General features: G+C 41.5%; 1 protein-coding gene across 14 annotated transcripts in view; it reads right to left on the reverse strand.

Moving 5' to 3' along the window:
- The window catches only part of CDK19 (cyclin dependent kinase 19), a 194,607-nt gene that overhangs the window by 4,955 nt on the left and 174,166 nt on the right, over positions 1–15,486 (reverse strand). For all 14 annotated transcript variants that reach the window (XM_023254251.2, XM_023254252.2, XM_023254253.2 and 11 more), the window contains 4 exons: positions 14,061–14,133; positions 12,885–12,982; positions 11,593–11,671; positions 10,393–10,659 (listed from right to left, as the gene is read on the reverse strand). In XM_023254251.2, coding sequence (XP_023110019.1) covers positions 10,393–10,659; positions 11,593–11,671; positions 12,885–12,982; positions 14,061–14,133 — 517 coding nt within the window. The remainder of the gene's footprint in view (positions 1–10,392; positions 10,660–11,592; positions 11,672–12,884; positions 12,983–14,060; positions 14,134–15,486) is intronic.

The raw sequence follows: 15,486 nt of genomic DNA on the forward strand, positions 1-15,486 counted from the left end.
ACTGATATGCTGTTAATTTTCTCGTTATAAATAACAACGCTATGATCAAGAAGTCATTTCTAGAGAAGAGAATTTTCAGAGGTAGAGGCTGGAGTGGCAATCGCCAACACGACAAAGCAAGGCAGGCTGGGCAGGATGTGGCGGCAATAAGTGGGTTTTATAAATTTCAGGTAATATTTAGAATAAAGAAAAAATGTTCGTACATGAAAATGCCCTTCACGGAAAGCAGAGACAAATGTATTTCAATTCAATGTCTTGTTATTACCTTAAATGGAACATTTACCTTCATGGCGCCAAGGGCAAATATGAAAAATTATGCAAAAGGAAGAATTCATCTATAGAATAAGAACATGGGGTCTAGTTAAAGGTAAGCATAGCTGGAGCCTGTGTCCTTAACTAAGCTCAGAACGCTGGTTCTTTCCATGAGCAAAGTGGAAAAGATCTTACTAATAAAATTATTACTTGGAGTAAAAAATATAAATGACCTTGAGGTGGCACTATGGATTTAAGGAGGGACAAATCAGCAGGGTTCCCCAACTCAGTGTGCAAAGGCTGCCAAACATGATGTGGGAAACAAAGGTAAAAGAAAAAAGTAAATTTCCCTACAACCTACAGCCCACTGACAAGTCCTTGAGACAGGCAGAGTGACCTTACTCTAGGAACTCAGTTGCCTGGATGTTAACACTTTGCTAAGGGCAAAAGGCAACCTTAGCTTAACATTATCCCAACCTCTAGGATCCTGTGAGCTACTTTAACATATAAAAATGCCTTTGGAAACTTCCTTTATCTCTACTCCCCAAGATATATGTTAGCCATCATCCTCCAAGCATATGGCCCCCTGGTATACATCTGAAGGGTCTCCTGACTAAGGTTTTACTAGACACTAGTAAATGACCTTTTCCTAACAATAGTTAGCCTGCTCAAGGTCCTGAAAATCTTGCTTCCAAATTCCTTAGGGACTTATGCTATCCGTAACCCCCTCCCAACTTGAAAGTATGCAATCATTCACCCATCACAACCCCAGTGCAGCTCTTTCTACCCACAGGTCCTGTCCCTGTGCGTTAATAAAACCACCTTTTTGAACTAAAGACTGCTCAAGAATTCTTTCTTGGCCATTCACTCCAAACCCCAACATTTCCACATCATTTTGGTGCTCAATGTGGGGCCTGGGTTTTCGCATCTGGACGCCAAGCCTCGGTGCAAACTTGGCACCAAGTACTTGGGTAAGTACTTCCTTTTCTCTTCCTTTACTCTCATTTCAGGGGCTTTTCAGGGAGTATGGTCTTATTGGAAAACTTTCATGTTGATTGCTCAGGCTGCAATCCTCTGTGGCTACTACTCTATGGGAAGGAGAAAGCCTACCTTTTGGATGAAAGTTAGTATCATGGCCGAAATGATAATGAGACTCAGAAACTTGATGCCCTCCCTTTATTCCTATCTGTCTTGGGCACGGGACAGCCACCTAAGTCACTAGCACGGTTGCCGATCTTAAGACTTCTCATTGGTCTAACCAGATCCCCTTGACATCCCTGGTCTAGCTGCTTCTGGCCAGAAGACCTTCACTTGGAGCCAGCTGAGAGCAGTACCCAATTTAATTAAAACCCAACTGGGACTGTTTCCTAGGGAAGCCGGCTGTAAAGACTACGTGTGTTGGGATGTCGCTTAGACCATGATGGATTTCTTTTAAAAAAAACCCCTTTTTAAAAAATGTTTATTTATTTTTGAGAGAGAGAGACAGACAGAGGGGCACAGAGCCTGTCAGCACAGAGCCTGACACGGGGCTCAAACTCGTGAACCCCGAGATCATGACCTGAGCTGAAGTAGGACGCTTAACCGACTGAGCCACCCAGGCGCCCTCTGATGGATTTCTATCTTTACTGTTTTCTGTCAATGTCTTCTACTCACTACTTAAACTAAAATTGGGGAATTTCTCTTTGTGAAACTTTTCTAGTGTTTTCCATGGGTTAAAAACAGTGGGTTCTTCATGGCAAGGCAAGGCACAGCCTGGCCTTCACAGAATGGCAAGGCAAGGCCCAGTCTTCATGCCCTTCACAGCACAGCAAGGCATAGATACCATGGCAAGACAAGGCATGGCACAGCACCTCAGTCCATATGCTGGCACCCGTTTCACAGTCTAGAATGTGATGGGGAAGCAGGAGGATGCTAGCCTCCCTCCTACAGGGCCTTTACAGCAGGGCAGTGATCATAGCTATTTTATTTGAGGAACTCTCCAGGTGGCTTTGACACCAGGAATCTCTGGCATATCCTGCATATGGAATGCCACCCAGGAGTCAGGGTGGATTTTCTTGGATATAGACCTTCTTCTCTCTTCAGTTCCCAAGGATTCTTCCCTTGCAATGAATACCTTTTAACCTACTGGGACTAGTTTGTATTGTAAAATTTAAGAAAGGAATGATCTCCTGTAACAAGGCATGGCTTCAGTATGATCTATCAGATCTCTTTTGCAGGAAAACAGGGTAAATGGATGGAGATACCCTAGGTCCAGGCCATCATGGCTCTAATCAGCACCTGGACTAAGGGCCTCTTTGCAGAGCTTGTTTGCTCATTTAACCATGCCAGTAAATTCCCTACTGATATACTGGATGATAAGTATCTAAATAGGGTTACTGCTAATAGAGCCCAAATTGCTGAAGGAAATAAAGGCCATCCCTAATGAAGGGGATGCTGATTCTCTCTCATTGTCCCTCCTCCTAATAGATGTGGGGGCTTCTTCCTCATTCATTTCCTGGGTTAATGGCTATAACTGGAGCCAACTGTGGTTAGTCTAGCTCAGGACAGGGACATTAAGGAGTATTCTCAAGCAGCTGCCTCAACTCCCTTTGTTTCAGGGAAACTCCCTGTCTTCTTCAGGGAAGTTCAGACTTGGACTGCATATTTCTACATTGGTGGAAAAAAACATGGCGTCTGCTCATCTGTCCAAGCTGACCAGGTTTACAACCAGGAACCCTCTTTCTCTGTCGTCTGGTAGCACCTCACCTCTTTTGCCTCCCCCTGCTCCTGTTTCTGCACCACCTTGGGTGCGGTCTGTATAACTGGTTCCTATACCATCCTCGGTGACTCAGGCACCATTGGCCCCTCCTTTTATCCTTACTGTCAAGAAGCAAAGAGTACCCCCTTGGACCACCCACCTCAGATTTCCCCACAGGTGCTCCAAGTAAAAATTGACTTTAAGTAGAACATAATTTGGTATTTAAACTAATTTAAGTTTGTTGTTTCATTAAAATGGACATGTCTTTAGAGTTACCAGTATTAAATACGAAACTTTTATTCTACCAAGGTTTACTAAGGTAAAATAAGCTCACGTTAGCTCTGTTGCAATTTGTTAGCAAAAAGATGACTTAGAATGATGGTTAATTTTGTCTGTCTCAAAGTTTTCATGGGTAATTGCTAAGACAGCTTTCAAAGTCTTTGGTAACCTAAAACTTTAAAAGTTTTGCTTGGATGATAAATGGGATTGAATTCGTTGGACATCTAGGTCTTTCCCAAATAGGATAAAGTGCTAAAGCACTGGTTACTGAACATAGGTTTGCACTTTTGACTTCTTATTGTAGAGAAACTAAGGATATTTGGGTCTGTTGGAAAACATGCTGTGTATTTAAAAGTATCCATAAATTTGCCATCTAAAGAATTCTGGTGTAACAGTCTACAATTGGTTACTACTTAGTTTTCATTGGAGACTAAGGTTTTTAAGAGTTAAAATTTTGCTAAATGTAATTAAGACTGATGGAAATAAGGGCAGCAATGCTGTATGTGTAAGAAAGATATAAGGAATGGAAATACATTTTTGTTGAAGGTAAAAGAAGGTAATTTTGTCCTAAATGAGACTGGTTGTTTGGAAAGAAATGGCTTGGGATAAAATGTGAATGCAAAGGAAAGTTGTACAAGGTTTGTGAAGGGAAATCTTTGGAAAGAAATTTTATGCATGGTCAGGACTAAGGCTGAAATGGATGGATTTTTAAAAGTACACTGGTATAAGATTGAAAGTCTGCTTTCTCTCTGTTAAAAAGACAAAGTTTTCTTGGAAGTTGGTCTGCTCTTGATAAGAAAGTGTAAATAAAGTTGTTTCTCCTTTGCCCAGAAAAACCAGTTTCTATGTTTTGTCTTTATCAGGTCTTTGATGAGCTGTAATCCTATTTAGACACGTGCGTTAAAACTTTCTAGGTTTTAACAAACTTCCCCAAGATTTAAATCCTAAACGAAGTATCTGGCTAATTAAGTCTCTGACTAATTAGGCTTATTTGGTATGTTACTGTTCTGATATAAGGTCATCACTCAATATTCTAATTACTGAAGTGTTATGTATCACAGAAATAACTGGATTCCTTGTCAATTGCATCATAATGAGCTCTCCTATCAGATCGTTAACAGTGTCCATTTCTAGTTTTTTTGTCATTTATAGTTACTGTTCTGATGCTCTTGCAAAATGAGTTTTACCTTCAAGGAGATTCATAAAAAGATTATTTTTTGATGAATACAGGTATTTGATATCTTTAAGATCAAAACTGAAATGGGTACGAATTTCCAGTACTAAAAAGCTGCATTCAAAGTGAACAAGAATTAATAACATGGCACTAAATGAACCAAAGATGATTACAGTATTGTGTGTGACTCTTGTTTGAAACATTGCTGGTTCTCTAATGTTTGCTCTTCCAGGTTAAGAAAACCTTCTCTTAAAATATCTATGACTTATAGAAATGGGAGAAACTATTCATTTGTGACCAAAGTGAAGCATTTAACTTTTCTCTCTACCTGAACCCTCTGAAATTCAAAAGGCCTCAGTAAGTATTCCTTCTTCCATGGCAATCATAGTTATTTATGTAAGTTTAATAAGAATCTGTTCTCCTTGCAATAGGACACCAATGGAAACATTGGTTATTTTACCAAGGCCTTGACTGGAATGTCATATTTGAGAGAGGCATGCATAGACTCAGATATGACCAGACAGCTCTAAGGAATGGAGCCAACAGAGTCCATTAGAAATGCTGGCCCGATACCTTGCTTACAGAGTTCCCAGCGGCTTTACCAGGTGAGTAAAAAAAAAGTCACTTTCTGGCAGGTGCAGGAACCTCAGGATGCTTTGGGGACTTTGGGAAGAGGGATTCACCCAATTCTACAGGTATTGTAGGCATGTCTGATGGCAAATATTTGGCTCAGCTTCTGGCCTAGAGGGACTACTAAAAGTTCAATCAAGATTCCTTATAAAAGTTTCCAGCAAAACAAGATTTTAAAAGATCTGTATCACTATCCTTGCTGACCTTATGTAAATAATTAGGCCAAGTTGGTTAAAATTGGAACTGTTTTATGACCAAATTAGTCTTAATTTGGCTATCTCTGGAAATAAGGGTGATTTTAGAGAGAAAAATTATGTGGATGTTAAATTCTAGTTCTGATTGTCTTTGCAAATGTTTGTTGTTTGTCTAAGCTAGACAATTTGAGGTAAACTTCAGAGAAATTGCCACAATCATTCATGTATAGACAATCTTTGTGCTTATTATTCTGTGGAGATAATAACAGGACCCCATGTGTATATGATTATTTAAACAGCTGGAAAAACAGGATGAATTCCCTAACAATTGTATAACTTAACTATTACCTTGACCAATTCTGTGTGGATGGGATGACAAAATCACTCCTTAAAAGCCCAAGTGTACCCCACTCCGTGGAGTTAACTATGGACTTGTGGAAATAATGGATGGCCCCACTTTCCCTATGACTGAATTAGATGATGCACTTGGGAATGCCCTTATTCCCTGAGACAAGTCTTCCATTTGCCAGCGATTCCTTGTAATTAGGATGTTATTTAAGGCTAGACATCAAACAAAGAGGGATTCTTGATGGTTTTATCTCTTAACCATATTTGTTCCAGGAACTACCTCTATTGATGTAAAATTGCAAAATTCTTCTTTCTACTAGCCCTCCTGGTAGAAGAGGCCTCAAAATTTACTACATAGGCCAGTCCTTGACAGTAATGATCCCATATCAGGTACAGAGTGTTTTAGAGACCAAAGGCCACCAATGGATGACAGGAGGCCAACTTATTGAATAACAGACTACGCTTAAGGTACACCTGAAATAATGTTTAAAACCTGTCAAATTTTAAACCCAGCTACTCTTATGCCTGGGCCTGACCATCATACTTCCATGTTAAAACATGACTGCTCAAAGATTATTGATCTTGTTTATTCTAGCTGATCAGACTTAAGAGACTCCCCTATTGAAAATGCAAAAGACAGTTAGCTTACTGGTGGCAATAGTTTCATAGAAAAGGGGATAAGAAAAGTTAGGTACGCTATAGTCATCTAACTCAGACTGTTGAGGCCAAAGCCCTCCAAGCAAATACATCTTCCCCAAAAAGCAGAGTTAATAGCACTCACTCATGCTTTACGATTGGCCAAAGGCCTAAAAATTAACATTTATATTGACTCCAAATATGCTGTTCTGGTGCTACAAGCACATGAAGCAATTTGGAAGGAAAGGGGGTTATTATGAAGCCATACTTCCCCAATCAAATATGGGCCTCAAAGTATTACTCTTCAGAGGTAGCTGTCATTCACCTCAAAGGACATCAAAAGGATATGACCTTAGCATCTAAAGGGAACAATTTAGCAGACCATGCAGTCAAGCAGGCAGCACAAAATAAACAAATATTAAGTCTTATACAAGTCTTAACTCCAGTAAAATCCATAATTCCAGTCTATTCAGACCAAGAAATCCACATAGCCCAGGAATGAGGATATTCAAAAAATGCACAGGACTGGTTTATTAATAATGAGGCAAAAATCTTTATATCCAAAAATAACCAATGGAAGGTAATACAGGGTTTACACCAGGCTACTCATTTGAGTAATAAGGCCACCAAAATGACAAAAACTTTGTGAAGAGAAGTTGTCCCTAGATTTGGACTCCTTTGGTTCCTACAAAGTGACAACAGATCGTCTTTTATTGCCCAAATAACTCAGCAAATAGCTTAGACTTTAAAAATTAATTACTATTTACATTCGGCCTGGCATCTACAATCCTGTGGGAAGGTGGCCCTCTAAAACTGAGAAGTCCTTGCTATCCTGACTGCAGTTCAAGGAGGCCCAGGATTAGATGGCTGGCTCTTAAGGAGACCCAATGGCTATGTGGCTCTAACTTGTGTCCATGGCTTCCCCCAGGCTTGACAGACTGCTGTACTTTGGGTTTTGCTCGGATGCACTGGTGCATTATTAAAACCATTACCAACTCAGCTGACCTTCCAAATTTAAAACAACAGTGGACACATTCTGTGTTTCATTGGGATGACCACCCAGCATCCATCTTTATTCCCTCTTTAGGACTGGAGGATGTCGTTTGGCACATGGAAGCTCTTAATTTAGGCTCACAGCCCTCAATGGCATTCACAATAGCATTTCTCTATTAAATATTGAAGTAACACAGATGCGTAAAGCAGTTTTACAAAACAGAATGGCATTAGATGTTTTAACTGCTGCACAAGGTAGAACTTGTGCTATCATAAAAACAGAATGCTGTGTACACATTCCAGATTACCACAAAGTATTTCTGCATTTCTAACTGACATGAATACTCAATTGGTGCTTTAGAAGATTCCTCTCTTTCTTTTAAAAAAATTTTTTTTTTCAATGTTTATTTTTGAGAGATAGAGAGAGACAGAGCACAAGCAGGGGAGGGACAGAGAGAGAGGCAGACACAGAATCTGAAGCAGGCTCCAGGCTCTACACTGTCAGCACAGAGCCCGACGCAGGCTTGAACTCACCAACCATGCGATCATGACCTGAGGTGAAATCAGATGCTTAACCGACTGAGCCACTTAGGTGCCCTGATTCTTCTCTTTCCTTTAATGATTGGTTAAACTCGTGGACTAGAAGAGAATTTTTGTCAACTACCAAACGACTCTTATTTGGGCTTCTTTTTGTGTGTGTGTTTCTAAACATGATTTACTGTTTTTTTCCCATGTTTTTTCCCTTTCCACGTGGTGTCGAGACTCCTTCAGTGGTATAACTTCAAGTTGAAAGATGATCCTTTCCGCTTGGGAAGATCCATACATGCAGTCTCCCTTGGGCCTTTCGTAACTTCTGTATATATAAGTCCCCAACTGACCTATGTTGACCCCTAGGCAGGGACATCTCTATGCCCCTATTCATCAGGAAGAAGTTAGAAGACAAGACTTTCACCCTCAGCAACCATGAAGATTTAAGGGTCAGAATTGTTCAGGGGGGAATAATTCGGTAAACAAAGGCAAAAAAAAAAAAATTAATTTCCTTACAACCTACATATAACCCATTGACAAGTCCTTGAGACTGGCAAAGTGACCTTCATCTAGGAACTCAGCTGCCGGATGTTAATACTTTGCTAAGGAAAAAAAGGCATTCTTGGCTTAACATTATCCCAACCTCCAGGATCCTGTGAGCTACTTTAACATACAAAAATTCCTTCGGAAACTTCTTTTATCTCTACTCCCCAAGATGTATGTTAGCCATCATCCTCCAAGCATATGGCCCCCTGATACACATCTGAAGGGTCTCACCACCACGGGTTTTACTAGACAATAATAAATGACCTTTTCCTAACAATAGTTAGCCCCCTCAAGATCCTGGAAACCTTGCTTCCAAAATTCCTGAGAGGACCGTGGTCTTCGAATTTACTCTTTCAGATTTTGATTTTCAACAAGTGGAACCAATGAAAGTGCCATTATGTACTTCTCTGCTTGCAGGGACTCTTCCAAGAGAAGATTTCAGGGAAGTGGTTGTGTGAAAACACATGAGTTTGTAGAGATGTATTCAAAATGTAAAGCCAGTTTAGGCAGCTCTTTATTATGTCTTTCTTGTTAATGTTTCTCTCGATTCCAGTTCCTTATCAGTGAGTTTATGGCTCCCTTGCCGGTGGTTTTGTTTTGTATTATCTCCATGCCCCCCTTCCACTAGAACCCTGAGGTTCTAATTCTTTTTTTTTTTCACGTTTAAGCCAACCCCCCCCCTCCCCCCAACTTCTTAGATCTTAGCTGGTTACTATCCTTGAAATTTTGGGTGTTTTTGTGTGTGTGTGCAAGATTCCCTATGCTTATCACAGGTATTTTTACCTCTCTCCCCAAATACTAATCCTTACACTTTTTTCCCCTTTAATTTCCCAAATTAGCAGTACAATGTATAGAGGCCGCTTTTAGACATCAGCCTTGAGCAATGGAAACTCATCAAGGCAAGAGGGCCCACAGCAACCCCCTGGATGAATATAGACAGGCCCATCAGACGACCCACCTCAAAATATCCATAGGCCACAAGTGACCAATGGGCTATGTACAACCAGGCACGTTACCAAAAAAAGGGAGAATTCCTTACACCCCCATCCATACCTCCTCATCTTCCCCTTTTTAAAACAGCCCCCCAGGGACACCTGAGTGGCTCAGTCGGTTAAGCTGTCCCACTCTTGATTTCGGCTCAAGTCATGATCTCAGTCGGAAGACTGAGCCCCATGATGGCCCCCTTCCTAGGCATGGAGCCTGCTTAAAATTTGCTCGTGATGCTCTCTCACTCTCGCGCCTCCCCCCCCCCACCATGTTCCTCTCCACCCCTCCCCCCTAGCTGGCAGTCCTCTTTCTCAAAAACAAAGCAAAACAAACAGCCCCCACCCAGTGCCTCCAGGCTGTCCTGCCTACTGCTCTGTACTCAATACCCACTGCCTGGGGCAGACAGTCTCTCCCCTGTGGTCCAGGCTGCTGCTCCCTGGAGGTGGATCCAATAAACCTCTACCTCCTTTGTTCTTTCACCACACCAGTTTCCATCACATGGGGTCCCACATCTGGCGGCCCCCATCCCATCAAGAGAGATACCACATTTAGACAGCTGTAGTTTTTTTTTTAATCTTAATAATAAAAAGTGTCTTCTACTCTCAAAAATGCTTCTAGTGAGATTTAACACTGATTTCTGAGAAGTCGCAATCTTAATCCCTTTCTGTGTTTACGCTACTTCCTATTTCCTCTCAGTGGCAGCAAATCTTTCTCTCCCTGTTGTCGAAAATAAATCTTCCTCTTACTGTTGTCTCTCTTCCAATTGCTTGTCTAGTTCTCTTTTTCTGACCCCAACCTGACTGACAGCTGGAAGGGGAAAATGAGAAATTTTCTTTGAGGAGGAAGAGGCCTGTCTCACCCTCTCTCCTCAGGATGTCAGGAGAAGCAAGTCAAGAAATGAAATGTTCTCCAGTTACATGAAATACGACCCAAACCCTCATTTTCATGTCACGTCCTAGAAACAGGATTGTACCATTTGCACAGTGAAACTCTGGAGTTAAGTACTACTTAATGCTAAGAGGATCTATTACAAAATCCACTTCCCATTTCTTGTTTGAGCGTGAACAAGAACAAATTCGGCGCAGTACCTGATAATCTGCCGGCATAACGGGCCCGCCGGAGTTGGCGCCCGAGGGCGCGAGGCGGGGCTTCTTGTTCGGAGGCACCTGATTGAGGCCCGAGTCCTGACTGTGCTGCAGCCCGGCTCCCGCACCCCCGGCGCCCGCCCCGGCCCCGCCCGCGGTCCCGTTGGTCTGGGTGCTGTTCTGCTGCGGCGGGGGCGCCTGCGGGGGCGCTGCTGCCTGCTGCGGGGGAGCTGCGGGCTGCTGATGTTGGTTCTGCTGCTGCTGCTGGTTCTTGTAAGAAAAAGAAAAAAGGCAAACTTGGTATGGTACTAAATCAACAGGCCACTGCTGTCGTTTACTTGATGGGCACCCGCGACGGCCCGCCAACCTGGGGAGCGACCTACGGGGGACACCAAAGTGACTGCCAAGACCAGAGAAGGAAGCAGACCGTGGGGGGGGGGGGGGGGGAGGCGGGGAGGCGGGAATACAGCATCCCCAAAGGTCAGAGCACTGAGTCCTGAACGGGATTCATTCTGTAAAGTTCATTTACATTGCACAGTGGTCCTCCACATCAGCCACAGACATCCCACTGGAGAGCACACAGGGCACACAGGAGAGAGTTCTGCATTCATTAAAACAGCTGTGGGTGCCTGGGTGGCTTCATGTTAGGCCTCCCACTCTTGGTTTTGGCTCAGATCATGATCTCAGGGTTGGTGAGATCAAACCCTGCCTCCCGCTCCGCTCCGCGCAGAGAGCGTTAAGTAGGCCGAGCCAGTTTGGGATTTCTCTGTCTCCCTCTCTCTGCCCCTCCCCTGCTTACTTGGGCGCTCTCCCCCAAAATAAATGAATAAACCTTAACAAATAAATAAATAAAACTGCTGTTAATAGTCTTCTCGATCATGATTTTGGAAGAGTGGAGGGATATGAGCAAAGAACAGAATGGTGCTTTGAAGGAAGCCTGAATCAAGCCATGGTGATGACACTGAACAAACAAAACACAACCATTAAGGATCGGGGAATAAAATAGGCTATAAAACAAATCAGAAGTTCATTCATCTGTAAACTCATGATATTTCAAATTGCAAAGTACATCTACAATAAAGTAAGCACATAATTAAAATAGAAGGCAGCCAAATACATAGGAATCATTAAATTGTACTTCCCTAAATTGTCTTTTTGCCTCCCTTACTCCCTGGAAATAGAAGTGTACCGCGTAGCTTATACCTTGTCGCCTTTCTCTTCAGGTTCATCTTCATTAAGGAATTCTCGTTTGGGGTATGGAATCTGGCAGCCAGCAAACACACTAAAAAATCATTTTTTTAAAAAAAGAATACATATCAGGACCTAAAATCCACAGTATCATTGACCTTGTTAATTTAAAATTCCACTTTTTTTTCCTTAACATATTGCCTACTCTTCATCAATAGCTACTGTTTGCTGAATGTCTCCCAAGACAACTTAATTTAAGCAAATAAAAAAAGAATTTTGGGGGGTATCTGGGTGGCGCAGTCGGTTGAACGTCAGACTCTTGATTTCAGCTCGGGTCCTGATCCCAGTGTCACGGGATAGAGCCCTGAGTCTGGCTCCACACTGACCATGGAACCTGCTTAACATTTTTCCTCTCTCTCTCTCTCTCTCTCTCTCTCTCTGCCTCTGCCCCTCTCCCCTACTTGTGCACTCTCTCTCTAAAACTTAAAAACAAAACAAGAATTTGTTGTCTAAGTCTTAGACTAATTACCGCTTTCAATAATAAATCTTAACTGCCATTAGATAGTTGACGTATATGATGTAGAGGTTTCTCCACACAAACTTAATTAGTACTAAAAAATAACTGAATTTGTAATTGCCTCAACAATGAAAATACTTTTTTTTTCTTCAACAAAAGCCACATCTCTAATAAATACAAGCATATGGGTATAACAAGGGTGGGAAAATGCAGGGGTTTTGGTAGCACAGTGGATGCACAGACTTTTAAATTCGCAGTTCCCTACTGATTTGGTTTAAACTCATCTGCCTGGCTCTAAACATCCCACCTGTTCTCAGCTGTAGTTTTCCCTGTAACACTGAATGATGGTCATTCCTAAAACACCTGTTTTCATTCACGCCTCTCTAGAGCACTGCCTGTTTCAGAATATAGTCCCTTTTGGGGCGCCTGGGTGGCACAGTCGGCTAAGCGTCCGACTTCAGCCAGGTCACGATCTCGCGGTCCGGGAGTTCGAGCCCCGCGTCAGGCTCTGGGCAGATGGCTCGGAGCCTGGAGCCTGTTTCCGATTCTGTGTCTCCCTCTCTCTCTGCCCCTCCCCTGTTCATGCTCTGTCTCTCTCTGTCCCAAAAATAAATAAACGTTAAAAAAAAAAAAAAAAGAATATAGTCCCTTTCTCTCCAGAAGTTCTTCTCTAAGGTAGGATTAATGGAAAACTTCAGTAACCCTATAGGAACAAGTGCTTCTCTTACTTTAGTCACCATCTGACATCCTCAACCCGGAGCAAAGGACACGGAAAATGTAGCATACATACTCTAACGTTGGCAAGGGGTCCTCCTGAAAATAGGGATCCTGTAGAGCTTGCTCCGAGGTAATTCTCTTGGTTGGATCCATAGTAAGGAGTTTCTGAAGCTAAAGTAACACATAAGAAATCGATAGCACATGGAAAGGTTGTTTATAAATCAATGTTTTGACTTTTTGTATTAATGTCTAGCAGGATTAATATCAAATGTCATTTCGTATAGCTCACCACAGATTAGTATGGAGCAATTGGCACACTATATACATTTATGTAAAATTGGTAGAAATCATTAGCATTAAAGCCCTTTTGGTATGTCATTTTTTTTTCTGCTGATAAATCAGAAAAATTGGAAAAAATTAAGTCTGGAAGTCAAGAGTGACATCTCAAAAGAAAAATATTTGATTTTGCCTTAGCATCCACCAATTTCTTTTCTTTCTAAAAAGGAGGAGGGGGGCCTGCGTGGCTCAGTCGGTTAAGCATCTGACTCTTGATCTCAGCTCAGGGCTTGAACTCATGACCTCATGAACACCATGCTGGGTGTGGAGCCTACTTAAAAAAAGGTGGGAGGTGCCTTGGGGGGCTCAGTTTGTTGAGTGACCAATTCTTGATTTCGGCTCAGGTCATGATCTTGAAGTTCATGGGTTCAAGCCCCACACAGGGCTCTGCACTGACTGCTCAGACCCTGCTTGGGGGTGTCTGTCTCCCTCTCTCTCTGCACCCCTGCACCCCCCCCCCAAATAAATAAATAAACTTAAAAAGAAAAATCACCAGTTTGGGGCACCTAGGTGGCTCAGTCAGTTAAGTAAGCTTCCAGAGTCTTGATTTCAACTCAGGTCCTGATCTCACGGTTGTGGGATCAAGCTCTGTATGGGGCTCCCTGCTGCGTATGGAGCCTGCTTAAGATTCTTAAGATTCTCTGCCCCTTCTGGGCTCACGCATATGCATGTGTGTGTGCATGCATGCATATACTCTCAGAAAGGAAGGAAGGAAGGAAGGAAGGAAGGAAGGAAGGAAGGAAGGAAGGAAGGAAGGAGAAAGAAAGAAAGAAAGAAAGAAAGAAAGAAAGAAAGAAAGAAAGAAAGAAAGAAAGAAAGAGAGAGAGAAGGATAGCTAGGACAATTCCATGAATGAGACAAGATGGGTCTGTGCTATGGACCCAACTTCCCCATCTGGCAGAGAGGCACCTACCAAGAGGAACACTTTGCTGTCAGGCTTGACCTTGTGTTTCTCCATGTACTTTATGAGGCTACTGTTGGCATACCTGCAAGAACATAATAATCACACATCACGGGAAACACTCACACTTTTTTTTCAAATAATGTTTATTATTGAAGTACAGTTTACACAATAAAACTCCCAGATTGGTTTTCCTATAAGGTACATGTTTAGGCCATTGTCTTTTCTAATGATTAGTGAAAGAATACGTAACCAAATATTGGTAAATGTGTGCAGTGGGAATTGTTAAACACCGTATGTAAGAGTTTCTATTGTTATAATCGCTTTGGAAAATAATTACACATTAACCACTAGAGCTGAAAATGTGAACAACCTATAACCTAGCAATTCCCTTCCTAGGTACATACTCTAAGAGATTCCTTTGTGCATGTGTATCACAGGATGTGTGAACAAGAATGTTCTTAGTATTCCTGTAATAGAAAAAACTGTAAACAACACAAACGTCTACCAATTAAAGAATGGGTACATTGTTACATATTCACAGAATGGAATATTGAACAATAGTTAAAATGAATACAGAGGTTGAGTGGGAAATAAAACTACAAAAGAAAATACAAACTGTAATATAATTTATATGAAGATAAAAGATATATTAAACTGAGCAATAATTTATTTGGAATACATAACACCTGTAGCAAAACTATAATGAAAAATGTGGAATGACAAATACAAATTCAGAATATATGTTCTTTCCTATATACGAAATATTTCACATTTAAAAAGGTCAAAAAATAAGTAACATGTATGTTCATGGTAGAAAATTTAGAGAATATAGAAAAGTATAAAGAAAAAAACTGAAATCACTCGTAATCAAGCCACTCAATGATTAAAACAAACAAAAAAACACTGCTGAGATTTTGCTAATTTTCCTTTGACATTCTTGCTATGCTTTTATATATATGACACAGACACAGAGGGATTTCTGTTTTGTTTTGTTTTTACAAAATTGGGATCACACTATACAAATTGTCCTCTTTTCACTTAATATTGTTTCATAAACATTTTTCCTTGTTCAGTGCTCTCTAAACTACTCATTTGTAGTGGTTATATATGTATATTCCTAGTGTTACTGACGTTGTTTGTTTCACAATAGTTAAATACAGGTCTTTGTAGGTTAATCTGGTCCACATGGTAGGGAAACAATACTGCACATAGTTGGGAAACAGAGATCCCTTCCAGACCCTGACTCAGTCATTTACCAGTTGTGTGACCTTGGGCAGTTAGTTAACCCTTATGAAAGCCTTAGCTTCGTCATCTGAAAACTAAAGATTACAATTATACCTCTCTTATAGAGTGTCGTGGGGACCATATGAGAAAATGTAGGTAAGGGCTTAGCACCACACCTGACACATAATAAACACTTGGTTAGCTACCTGTA

Source organism: Felis catus, chromosome B2 (genome assembly GCF_018350175.1).
Source record: "Felis catus isolate Fca126 chromosome B2, F.catus_Fca126_mat1.0, whole genome shotgun sequence".
Lineage (NCBI taxonomy): Eukaryota > Metazoa > Chordata > Mammalia > Carnivora > Felidae > Felis > Felis catus.